The sequence below is a fragment of the Oncorhynchus gorbuscha genome, linkage group LG06 (assembly GCF_021184085.1).
Source record: "Oncorhynchus gorbuscha isolate QuinsamMale2020 ecotype Even-year linkage group LG06, OgorEven_v1.0, whole genome shotgun sequence".
Classification (NCBI taxonomy): Eukaryota; Metazoa; Chordata; class Actinopteri; order Salmoniformes; family Salmonidae; genus Oncorhynchus; species Oncorhynchus gorbuscha.
In genome coordinates, this window is record NC_060178.1 from 37123233 (window position 1) to 37135946 (window position 12714).

Genomic DNA, 12714 nt, shown 5'->3' on the forward strand with positions numbered 1-12714 from the left:
GAGTGTGAATATGACAGACATATTGTAGAGTGATGGAGAGAGAGAGAAAGTGAGGGGGAGAATTAGAAGGAGAAAGAGAACAAGACACGACAGAGAAAGAGGGAGAGGGAGAACAAGAAAGAGTTCTAGAGAAAGAGAAAAGGACAGGGAGTGAGACAGAGGGAGAGAGACAGAGGCTGTAATATCATGTCAGGTTCACGCCTAGTGCCACACAGGAGGGTGAGTGTATCATCATGGCATGTTAATCTCTCAACCCGCTCAGCTGCGACTCGACTGCGGTAAGAAGAGAAGGTTTGCTGCTCGTCAGCAGGGACTAGCAGCTGTCATTTCTCCATGTCTCCTTTCTGAAAAACGACACTTACAGTTGCCATTGCCACTTCTGTTTAATATGAAAAATATCACCACTTATATTCCCCCTTGACTTCACAACATGGAAGCATTCCCATGAACTACATACATTAAACACCTCTTAATTTGCATCCAATTTTTCCTTTCTGTCTTTGTGCATGACCTTGACTGATGTAGAATACCATACAGTATATTTTTGCACTGTATACAAACACTGCATTAATCCAATGCTAGAGGACACCACCCAGCCCGTCAATAGCCATATAGTATATCACCATCATCATGGTGAGGCTGCTATGAAAACTCTCACCAACAACATTTCTTTTGACAGTCTAGATAGAAGAAACTGATGTCACTCGGGACAAGAGTGTATGCTAAAAGACTCAAATGTAAATGTAACAAACCAGATTGCTCTATCTATCTGATCACCTCTCTCTCTCTGTCTGTTTCCCCCCCTCTGCAGGCTTGTAACGAGTTCACCACCCATGTGATGAACCTGCTGAGGGAGCAGAGTCGCACGCGGCCCATCTCTCCCAAGGAGATCGAGCGCATGGTGGGGATCATCCACCGCAAGTTCAGCTCCATCCAGATGCAGCTCAAACAGAGCACCTGCGAGGCCGTCATGATCCTGCGATCCCGCTTCCTCGATGCCAGGTGTGTGTCTTGTGTGTGTGCCTACAGCTGTGCAAATGACCGTGTGCAAAGTCACTGTGCCACTGCAATGTTTTTGTTGACTTGCACAGCTAGCTACAGTATTTCCATACCTGTAGCTGCATTAGTCACATCAGGTGCTTTTACAGTCACGTTGACAGCGTGTTATTCTACAGCTTACCACCACTCTATACAACATCATCACAACTGATCTTCCGAAATCAACCAAAGTTTTGAGCCTACCTACGGCACATCTATTGGTGCCATTTCAACCAGCACATAGAGCCTTGCTTCTTGGCCGCAGACAATTATCTCCTCTCTCCAGGCTCCATAACGCTAAATATTTCCCTTTTTTAATATAATCCCTTGTTCCTTTTGATGCATGTTTTGGATTTGCATACATTTCTCAGAGGATAAATCTCACTCTGAGTCGGAGTCGGAAGCATAACATTTAAATTAGGCTTGGGCTCTTCTTACAAAGCTCCCCCCCCACCCCTATTCTTCTGCAAATGATTGTGGCTGTGGTGCAGGGAGGGAGACAGGGGAAGAAGGGAAGGGCTTTCAGTTAGAGAGTGAGTGAGAGAAAGAGAGAGAGAGAGAGAGAGAGAGAGAGAGAGAGAGAGAGAGAGAGAGAGAGAGAGAGAGAGAGAGAGAGAGAGAGGCACTGCCTCCCTACCAGTCTCAGCTTTACTGATTAATCTGCAGCCTGCCCTAGCACCATGCTGTGCACATTTACATATTCTCAAGCAGGCTTTTGGAGTGCGGGACGAAGATTTCAGCACAAATCTCTTTCACCAGTCAATCGATGCGATGCATGGAGGCAAGCATTTTTACAGGGTTCCCGACCTAGCTTATGTAAAGCCCTGTCATGAGATGTGGCACATGCAGACATAACCTGATGGAGGGTGGAGATGGAAAAGGAGGAAGAGATGGAGGGGTCAGTGAACTGAACTAGCATCAACGCGTGCTTACGGCACGTTTTCTAGCCTTTAATAAGGAAGGCCAGTGTTCTGTTGTTTGTCAGGATTTGCAGGCGTTGTTCATTTCTATTAGTGAACCTTCGCAAAGAAAACATATTTCGTACCAGTTTAGGCAGCTGTATTGAAATGGGGTGGCAGTTGTATGGAAGGTATTGGATCAAATTGGGTGGTAGTTGTGTTGTTACTGTATGAGGTGCCTGTATGAGGTGCCTGTATTACCTCAAAGGGCTTTGACACTTGGCATTTCCTATTTTACATAGTGTTTATTCGGTCCTAACTAACCAATTTCTATCATTCTCCTTGTAGACGGAAAAGACGGAACTTCAACAAACAGGCGACAGAGATCCTGAATGAGTACTTCTACTCGCACCTGTCTAACCCTTACCCTAGTGAAGAGGCCAAGGAGGAGCTGGCCAAGAAGTGCTCCATCACAGTTTCACAGGTACAGTACAGTGCCACCTGTCTTCTGGAAGGCCACAGTACACGTAGAACAGGACTAGAGGCAGTAGTGGATAATGTGGAAGGCCAGTATAATCATTTTCACAATTTCACAGTATTATTCCAACCTCATTGTGTGGAAATATACATACAAAACTGGAAAATCTGTTTTTTGACTGCGCTGAGCCTTTAAGATGTGAGCATTACATGATTTTCTTAATTCATAGGCTACATCACAGGGACTAAATTGATAGTGTAATATGATGATTGATAATGTAATTAAGAATGCACCAACAATACCAAGGTAAACAGCTGTCATGTTATGTGTTTCTCGTCCATCATCTCCTCAAACGGTTTCATTAAGTTTATGCAAAATTATTTTGAGGATGCATCTGGGCGTTGTTTGATGATAACAACGTGCTTCAGGGTCTGAATGATTAGTTGAGCATCTGTCTGTGCCCCAAATGGCACCCTTTTCCTTATGTAGTGCACTATTTTTGACCAGAGCCCTTTTTGACCAGGTCCCATAGAGAATAGAGTTCCATTTGGGACTCGACCTCTGGGTCTATGATAAAATAATATGTTTACCTACCTTCTCTCTGCATTCGTTCAAACTCAGCAACCGGATTGATTTAGTTTTTTATTTTAATGTTATTTATCATTAGCGCTACCTGGCTTATCCTGGTAGCTTCATCGGGGAGTCCATTAGCTGTAATGGGTGTTAGATCGTGGATGTTGACTGATTGGTGCTAGCGTGAGCTCTGATGATAGCTGCAGTCATACTGACATAATGAGACTGTTACTGGCAATCATTCCCTTCTGCCACTAATGTGGATTCACAGTACTGGTCTACGTAGCGAGTGGTAGTACTCGCTACTACCTCGAAAATGTGTGTTCCAAATGGCACCCTATTCCCTATATACTGCACTACCTTTGACCAGGGCCCATTGGGCTCTGGTTAAAAGTAGTGCACTATAAAGGGTATAGGATGCCATTTGGGACTCAGGCAAAGTCTTTCTTCAGTGTCGGAATAGGATATGCCAGACAGTGGAGGGCCATGCATGCAGAGCTCATTCGGATTCTGATTTCACACATTTGCTCAGTAAAAAAGTGGGAAATGTATTTGTGTAACATTAACATTGGGTAAGCATTTACAAGTTGCACATTGTTTGTACAGGTTTCCAACTGGTTCGGAAATAAAAGAATCAGATACAAGAAAAACATTGGAAAGTTCCAGGAAGAAGCCAACATGTATGCTGCCAAAACTGCTGTGAACGCGACCAACGTATCCTCACACGGGAGCCAGGCTAACTCGCCCTCCACTCCAAATTCTGCAGGTGAGACTAAAGAATAATACCAATGGGTTATTTGGAAGGCTCTGAATGCACTCTATATCAGTCAAGGGCATTTTTCTATGTTCAAGTCAAAAGAACAAAAGGGAAAATTGCTTTTTCCAAGAGTAGGATACCAGGACCCCATGTCAAGTCTCCCAATACTTTCTTCGCTGTTGTCTTCTTTTCAATTAACACACCTTTTATTGTACTTTATCTCAACATAGAACATTTACATTTTGTTGTACCAATTGAATTGACTGAATTCATTGATCTTGTTGACCACGAATAACAGTTTTACAGAAACACATAACATATCATTCATGATACGTTGACTGTAGAGACATCTTACCATTCTACTTTCATGTTGACAAATAGTCACCACAACAGCACATCTGACGACTGTACTCGACTCACCGTTCCCTCAGCTTTATGCTGCCACTCTCTAACCTGTCTGCTCGCTCTGGCCCTAGCCCTAACACTAGCGCTACTTCTAACTTTTTCTCTCGCAGGGGTGGGCAACTCCAGTCCTCGAGGGCCAGATTGGTGTCACACTTTTCCTCCATCCCTAGCAAACACAGCTGATTTAATCAAATTCCATTCTAAACTGAAGCTCATGATTGGGTGATTATTGGAGTCAGGTGTGTTAGCTGGGGCTAGGGGAAAAACTGGGACACCAAGCAGGCCCTTGAGGACTGGAATTGCCCACCCCTGCGTCCAGCGCTAACTGCATTTGTTTGCTTGCTGACACTTTGCATGGTGCTTCTCCGGGTCTAACCCTGGACGGGGCTAAGTGGCTGAATCCTGCTCTGCTTGCTCCTCTTTCTCGCTGCTCTGTGATTCCAGTGCTCCCTCTCTCCTCTTCCAGGTTCTGCTGGATCTTTTAACATGTCAAACTCCGGCGACTTGTTCATGAGCGTGCAGTCTCTCAATGGGGACTCGTACCAAGGGGCTCAGGTGGGAGCCAACGTGCAGTCACAGGTAGGGCCATATAACTAAGCAGTGCAGAAGATACTACTATAGGAACAGATCCACCTCCCTAAGAAAAGACCTTGTAATCTATCCTAAATGCACTACAGGCATCTCAGTACTCCCCCAGTGTCTACATAACTATGGGCTCCTAATAGCGCCACACCATAGGGTTTTCAAGGTATCGTCTTCCACCATACTAAAACATTACAGCGAGTGTAAAGATGAAAATAATTCAGTGCTCTCTGCAGCTCTCACTAATTTCATCCTTTCGACAGTCTTCTAAACACGTAATGACATGTTTTGGTTATCTTTCTTCGTATTTGTCCATGGCTGGATGTATTTCCTGTGTGTTTTCTCTGCCTGTACTGTGTATCACGCTCCTTCTTGTCTTTGTCTTACAGTGTTAGTCTTGTTTATCTTCTGTGCTCTGACCTTGCTTTGTTTGTAACCCTCTGTTGTGTTTCAGGTGGATACCCTTCGCCATGTTATCAGTCAGACAGGCGGATACAGTGAGGGCCTCACAGCCAGCCAGATGTACAGTCCGCAGGGCATCAATGTAAGGAAAAAAAAACACACGTTTTTTTCCCGCTTTCTTTTCCCCCTACCAATTATTTCAAAGCCATAGGGCTCAGAATGCCACTTAGTAGGACTTGTCTCAGCTCCACCACAGTCACCTAGTTGATTGCTTCTGTATCGGTCACGCCACGGGCAGAACGCCAGAACGGCGTGGGGCCGGCCACACACACACGGAGCGGCCGCCTGAGCCTGTCACGTCCAATCAGCTCTCCCTTAGCACCTGCAGCCAATCGCGGCCGTGCAGGAATGGCACAAACAGGTGACACATCCTTTGACGCGTGGATCGGTCGCCCCCTAACGCCCTCACTGACCACCTGATCCTAATCATCACTCTGGATCCAGAGGCCCCGTTAAAACCCTATCAGAACAACCCCAGAGTAGAGTCACACTAAAAATAAAACTAGCCAAACTTCTAGCCCCTTGACAGAGCACTGAGGGGCATAACATGGGGACGTATTTCCACCATGTTATATTTTTTTCTTATTTTTTAGAGGATGGGGGATTTGGATTTGGGGGAAGTGTGTGTGTGTTTTGGGTGAGGGCAGAGGAGAGGGGGGAGGGAGGGGGAGGTTAGCTGGCGGCTGCAAACAGCAGGGAAATTCACAGCGACAAGCCGTGTCGTAAAAGGGAAAATCAATAAGACAGACACAAGGAGAGCGGAGTGTGGACTTGGGACAGCAATCCAAGCGCATTGCTCAGATCATGCTCCCGCCACACTAATGGCCCTGACAGCGAGCCGCGGCAGTGTGGGTCGGTGAGAGCTACGACGAGAGAGAGAGGACGGTCACAGGCACACACAGCCACGCGGCTAGGCTTCTGGCTTCCTCTCCCGTCGTGCCTCAATGGCCATATGATAATGAGATGAAATGCCTCCTGTAAAACAAAAGTGGGGTATGCAGTGTGTATTCAAATCCCCCCTCCTTTCCTGGCTTGCTCTCCACTCTACGCTCATCTCCCTCCCACAGAACAGGCTGTGATAACCCTGCGAGAGCACTACTGACGTGTTCAAGCCCTGTTCTCAGACAACACCCTGACCTTATGGATAGTCGTTATCCTTGGACCCCGTACCACGTCCTAAAATGCCACAATATTCTCTTTTTTTCCACACACTTTCATAACTTTTAATGAACCTTCTTACTGCGTAATACGAGAAGGATATCGTGTTATCTGATTTTTGAGAGACAAATGTAACAGCAGACTAGGCCTACGTTGTTATCCTTTCCTTCCATACAAATATGGTTCTCTATTCTTAATGTAGGATTTGGGGAGATATAATAACTGTAATCATATCTTACGGAAATCATTTATACATTTTAGAATTCTGGAGTGGGGTTGACTAGCTTATTTCCTTGTCTCTCTGCAGCATTGTACTGCAATAGTATTTGTGTCAAATGCAAAGTTAGCACCACCCCAACGTCAACATACAGTATGTGAAAATGACGCGTTTCTATGTTTTGTAGTAAAAGAGAGAGGAGGATAAGTGTTTCCAATGATATCATCAACCAATTGGTATGCAATTAGTAGGCAATGCCTACTCATAATTGGCTAAAATCACACTTATCTTCCGCTATCTTTTTTAATACAAAACATAGAAACGCGCCATTTTCACATATGTTGATGTTGGGGTGGTGCTGGAGATGAATATGAAGTTGAAAATTACACATTTACCTCAGCATCGAACCTATTCACAAAGTAAAGCTCAGGAAAGCTGTCACCTTAGAAACAGTGTATCAACCTTTATGCTCATCCAGCTTTACAGATGAGAGAGAGAGAGAGAGAGAGAGAGAGAGAGAGAGAGAGAGAGAGAGAGAGAGAGAGAGAGAGAGAGAGAGAGAGAGAGAGAGAGAGAGAGAGAGAGAGAGAGAGAGAGAGAGAGAGAGAGAGAGAGAGAGAGAGAGAGAGAGAGAGAGAGAGAGAGAGAGAGAGAGATCGGCAGTATGTCCTATCTGTGAAACGAGGAAAAGACTCCCCTCTCTCTGTGTTGATAATGACTGAGCAGTTACATAATGGGTTTTGTGGTAGACAAGAGCAGTAATTACAGTTTGGAAATAGACAGAGAGAGTGTCACCAAAGTCAGACATTTGAAGACATTTCTTTTTCCTCCATTTTTGATTACAGACTTTCTTCTGGCTAAAATAACAGGCTTTGAAATGAAAGGCTGTCAAGGACCATTTCCAGTTTTTCTGATCGCATGAAATTTGCTATTAATATCTCAATGCTTTTAGCAGGCCTGTCTCCGGGATTGGAAATGGCTTACCTCATGCCTCATTGTGTTTTCATTCAACGTCACAATTGGCGACCATTGATTCCTCTTATGACTGTTTTGGGACTTTTGTTTTAAGGTCCTTGTCAGACATTGTCACTGTTATTATTATGTGTGTTGCATTTATCTCAACCCCAGTGATACAAGAATGCAGTATTGTTTTTGAAGTGAAGACAAAAATTGTCTTCATTATAGAAATTTGAGCACATTGCATGTGATCTGAGAGGTACATATATGTGATTTACAGAATTTTCAGTTGCTTTAAACAAGTACAATTTTTGTGACAATTCTGTTCTGAAATATGAGGTCTAGGTTACTGTAATTTGAGTGAATCAGATCTTCGTCCAATACAGATTTGGCTTGAGGCTTTAGTGGAATGTTGGTTTTGTTGTTTTGGGGTTGTTCTAGCATTAGGAAAGCTCATACCGTACCTACTACACGTGTCCCCAGGACTTCCCAGATATGGAATTCAGTACTGCAGATAAGGTGATATTTTAAACGAATTGAACTGTATAATGAATATGTACTCTGAAAGAGAAGAGAAAAAAAGAAGAAGCAAAGACAGGGTATAATTAGTGTCCTTATGCCTGGGCTCATAATTCCTCCCTCCATTCTGTCTCTCCTGTCTCTCTCTCTCAGGCAAACGGAGGCTGGCAGGATGCTACCACCCCCTCATCAGTGACATCCCCCACAGAAGGACCCGGAAGTGTTCACTCGGACACGTCCAACTGATCCCTCCACCCTTCTCCTCCACCACCGTCCAGACAGCCTCAACCTCCACCCTCGATCATCTAGCCAGCCAGCCAGCCCCCCTCCCCATCAGGACTGGAGGTGACACACTAGACTCGTCACAGGGCAGGAGACCTCTCTCTACGGGTGGGGACTACAGAATGAAACACCATCACCACCACCAGACAGTTCTTTACAACCAATCATGACACAGTCAGTCAGTCAGTAGCCTGAGTAGGGCTCTTTCCTTCCACCTATCTACAACCCCCTCACTGTCTGTTTGTACAGTTTTCTTCAACCATATATCCATGTTGCCTCATTGTGTGATCATCTGACTTATAACACAGTAGGAAAACAGTTACAACACGTGTATACAGTATGGCCCGTATCTTGTAGATTTAAATGCTTTTCACACTACCTCTATTGAAAATAACAAGAAAACAACAACAACAACAATGGGACATCTTCTAAATAAGCTTTGATTTTTGTTGTTGTAATTACTGGTATTGACAGTAGCTCTCGATCTCCTCTTGTCCTGTCTCAAGGCTTGTTTTTAAGGACAGTTTTGCCTTTGTGACAAGTTTCACCCCATATAATTACTTAATTCACAACATCAAATAAATTCTATTAAAATTGTCCAGTGCCAAAGTTCAACACAGGAGATGAATTTGTATAATATGAATTGTGCTTGTAAATAAAACATCCCTCTGACATTTCATATGAAAAATGGTTCATTACTGTATTTAATAGCATTTCATGTTAGAGTATCAACAGGGTGCTTTGAAAAGGAGATTCAACCTTTCCTCCTCATTTTAAGCATTCCGTTTCAGAGCTTCTACATCGGCCAATAAACATTACTGCAAGAATGGTAGCCTATGTTTTCTGCTCATACTGAATGCAGCATAGCAGGAGTGATGAACAATGCACAAGCAAACATTATGAGAGTAACAGTATGCTCCAGAATAAATGGAAGAGACTGTTTGGAAGGTCAGAAGGGAATGGATCGTGGCGATTCTAGCTAATGGAATTCTAATACATTCACTGCTCTTGAAATATTGTGTGTAGTGTGCACTGCATCCAGAGACCATTGACCTGCAGAGTTTAAAATCTACCCAGAACACTTAATCAATGAGTACATTAGCATCAATTATAATAAGCCAATATGTCTTTAAACACAGTGACTTACAGTGATTACCCTGGGTAACACTTATATTTGTCAAAGAGAAGAAAACAGTACAGAGAACACACATTAATGATAGTTGTACTCTATTCCATACAGTCTACCTATACGGAACATATGGTGTGTATACATACTGTACACACACATACACTACCAGTATCACCATCAATGTACATCAGTGTTATCGTAATAGCCAAATACTGCTGGTAACCAAAATCACTTGTTTAAGTGCAACAAAAAAAAGCATTTTTAATGTAGATTTTAATTCTGATTTTGTGGTATAATGTTGTAGTAATTGAAGACACGACTACACATGATGAAATATCTCTCAAAATTACCGTCTTTGTTTGGTGTTTTTGGTGCTAGTTAGCTCTTTCATTTCCTATTTCTCAGTAGTATATTACTGTCCATTTATTATTGTCACCCGGTTTGAATTTCTCCATTCAACCTCATCACTCATATCATCCTGTTTTTACATTTTGGTTATCAAGGTTGGTCACTATTCACTCTTATGTTTCAGCATCCTCCTAGCATATGGCGCCAGTCTAAATTACGCAAATAAAAAATACAAAAATGTAAATTAGATTTATTAATTTTGTTGTATTTGATTTTAGCTACAGTATTTATTTACACACAAATAGATATTGCCTTCTTGGGCATTTTAACATATCCACCATACTATTACGTAGATACCAAAAAATAACTACAAAAGCTTCAGCTCTATACATTGGGATCAGCTTGACCAACTCGACTTTCTTTGATTTGTAAAATTGTGTATTAACTGAAGTACTCCATGTGCATCTCATAGGAATGTTCAGCTAGTCTTTCTGTACTCAGAACACCAAAATGCAGTCCAAACACAGTAGTGTTTGTTTATAGAAATTAAATGGAAAAGACTAACCCTGATGGCACACAGACATGTGGGATATATGTTCTCACGTTGTGAATAAATACATTTGGCTACTGTTTTACTTTTCTTTCGCTTGGTTACAGGAGTTACAGTACGTTCTATTGTCTTTTCTTGCTAGCATAATGTGAATTAGCCCAAGAATGCTCTATGTATGTAGATGTGCACCTTTATTCTTGTTTTTCGTTTTTGGGGGGAATTTTGGGGGGAATTGGGAAATGTTTGACAGACAGGCAGGCAGGCAGGCAGGCAGGCAGGCAGGCAGGCAGGCAGGCAGGCAGGCAGGCAGGCAGGCAGGCAGACAGACAGACAGACAGACAGACAGACAGACAGACAGACAGACAGACAGACAGACAGACAGACAGACAGACAGACAGACAGACAGACAGACAGACAGACAGACAGACAGACAGACAGACAGACAGACAGACAGACAGACAGAGTTCCTTTCATATTACGGATATGATCCGCTCACTGGTTCACTTTGTACTTTCTAAAGCATTGACGCAAAAGCGTGTTTCTAGAAATGGGTACTGTCTTGTTAATGAAAGGTGATGTGAAAGGTTTGTGTGAACACGATCTCGTGACAGTGTTTTTAGCCCAACTAAATCCATGGTAATAGATATACACATTATATAGTATTTCAAATCATAACCAACATCTGTATAGATAATTACAGTACCACACAGCTGAATCCACCATAGACTGCATATCACAGAACTTAGTTCTTCCTTCACAAACTACATTTTATATTCAATGTACTTGTTGGAGACGTGGACGTGTACTATGATGAGTGAAGCTAAATCTTGTTCTTTTTTTGATAACTACAAATGGCTTAATTTGCTCCCACATCTGATAGTCCAGTTGACGGACAACACATAGGTACACTATGAGTGGAGTATGTTTGAGTGGTCTTTCGATACAGATTTTAGCCATGTGGCAAGCAGAACAGTAGCTTTTGTGATGCGTTGCCCGTAAAATAAGTAAAAGTTACTCTACTTTTCACATTGCCTTTCCAGTATCATCATTGTTATTGAAAGCTTCATGTAATGATGCTTTTAGTTTTTGGATATAAAAGGGAGAGAAAAAATAACTATAAAAAAGAAAGAAGAAACTGAAAAATTTTCTAAAACATCAAATGTTTTCTTTGTGGCATGTCTTTTGTTCTTTAATAAAATACCGTACTGCAGTGTTTTTGAATGTTACTTATTTTTTATAAAGATTTCAGAGTGAAATCATGGATCCTTTTCTTGACAGGTTTGACATTTTAAGATCTCTCTGCATATGTAAAAATAAAAAATAAAATAAAAAGTCTAACATTGGAAACTGCAAAACTACTCCGATTTAAAACCTGTTTTCTGTGGAGAAATAAATAGCTAACAAGGTGTAGGTTTTATGGTCTCTTTCTTTGTACTGTTAATGCATATTCCAAATAAATTGTTTCTTTTGTTGCATACTTTTGTATTGTCCTCATTGGTTTTCCTTGTCACGCACATACTATGGAGATTTCCATACATTCAATTAATTTATTCAGCCCCGTCCCATAGCTTTATAACAAAACCAAGTAGTGGGGATGCAACTGACTGAAAAACAAATCAAGGATTGTGAATTTAAGACACATAAGACTTCAGTAACAGGGTCAGGGTCATAAGTTACTGTAGGACACAAGTTTACACGTCTCAGACTTGTCAGTCCTTCACCTCTGGATAGGATCGCACATCACACTTCAAAAACATGCTTAAGCATTGGGGGCATTTTCTCACTGTTGACATAACGCCAGAGTTGGGGTGAGCTGGAGAGGGTGTGAAGGGGACATTTTCTCAGTTTTCTAAGTGAGTGAAAGCTGTGTGCTTACAGCAAGCAGACAGACGCCCCCGGTTCCCCCTCCTAGCTCCTACCTCCCACACATAGAGGGGAGCAGGGGGGGGGGGGGTAAGGAACTAGGAAAGGTTTCCAAAACCATCAGAGAGCAGCCAAATCACAGAGCGTGACGGAGACTGTGGGAGTGACATATGCAAACATGATCAAATATAATTACATGGGGATGTCTCCTTGTTTCTATCAAAGGGTTTCTTGTCGGCTCTGTTAGGAGGATGAAAGAGAGGAACTGTTGGATGTGTACTGTATGCTTTAATATATTCACCATGGCTTTACAAACCAAAAAGGTATTGTGAGTTTAATTACTGTACGTTGCTCTCTTGAAAAGGCATAAATCCCATACTGAGTAGAAAATCAGTTGCACTTACTATTCAAGTGCTTTAATCATCAGCAAAACAACCTGGTTAATGAGTTTCACCTGTACCTTGCTGCCCATTCAAACACTTGTCGTGAATTCACTG

General features: G+C 42.4%; 1 protein-coding gene across 4 annotated transcripts in view; it reads left to right on the forward strand.

The window, feature by feature from the left end:
• LOC124037904 (pre-B-cell leukemia transcription factor 1) overlaps positions 1-11829 on the forward strand; it is a 93534-nt gene extending 81705 nt beyond the window's left edge. For 2 of the 4 annotated variants that reach the window (XM_046353133.1, XM_046353134.1), the window contains 6 exons: positions 812-1002; positions 2286-2421; positions 3595-3754; positions 4617-4729; positions 5187-5276; positions 8199-11829. In XM_046353133.1, coding sequence (XP_046209089.1) covers positions 812-1002; positions 2286-2421; positions 3595-3754; positions 4617-4729; positions 5187-5276; positions 8199-8291 — 783 coding nt within the window. In that variant the 3' untranslated portion in view covers positions 8292-11829. The remainder of the gene's footprint in view (positions 1-811; positions 1003-2285; positions 2422-3594; positions 3755-4616; positions 4730-5186; positions 5277-8198) is intronic. The other 2 variants (XM_046353135.1, XM_046353136.1) reach the window with 1 other exon arrangement.
• Positions 11830-12714: the final 885 nt, after the last annotated feature.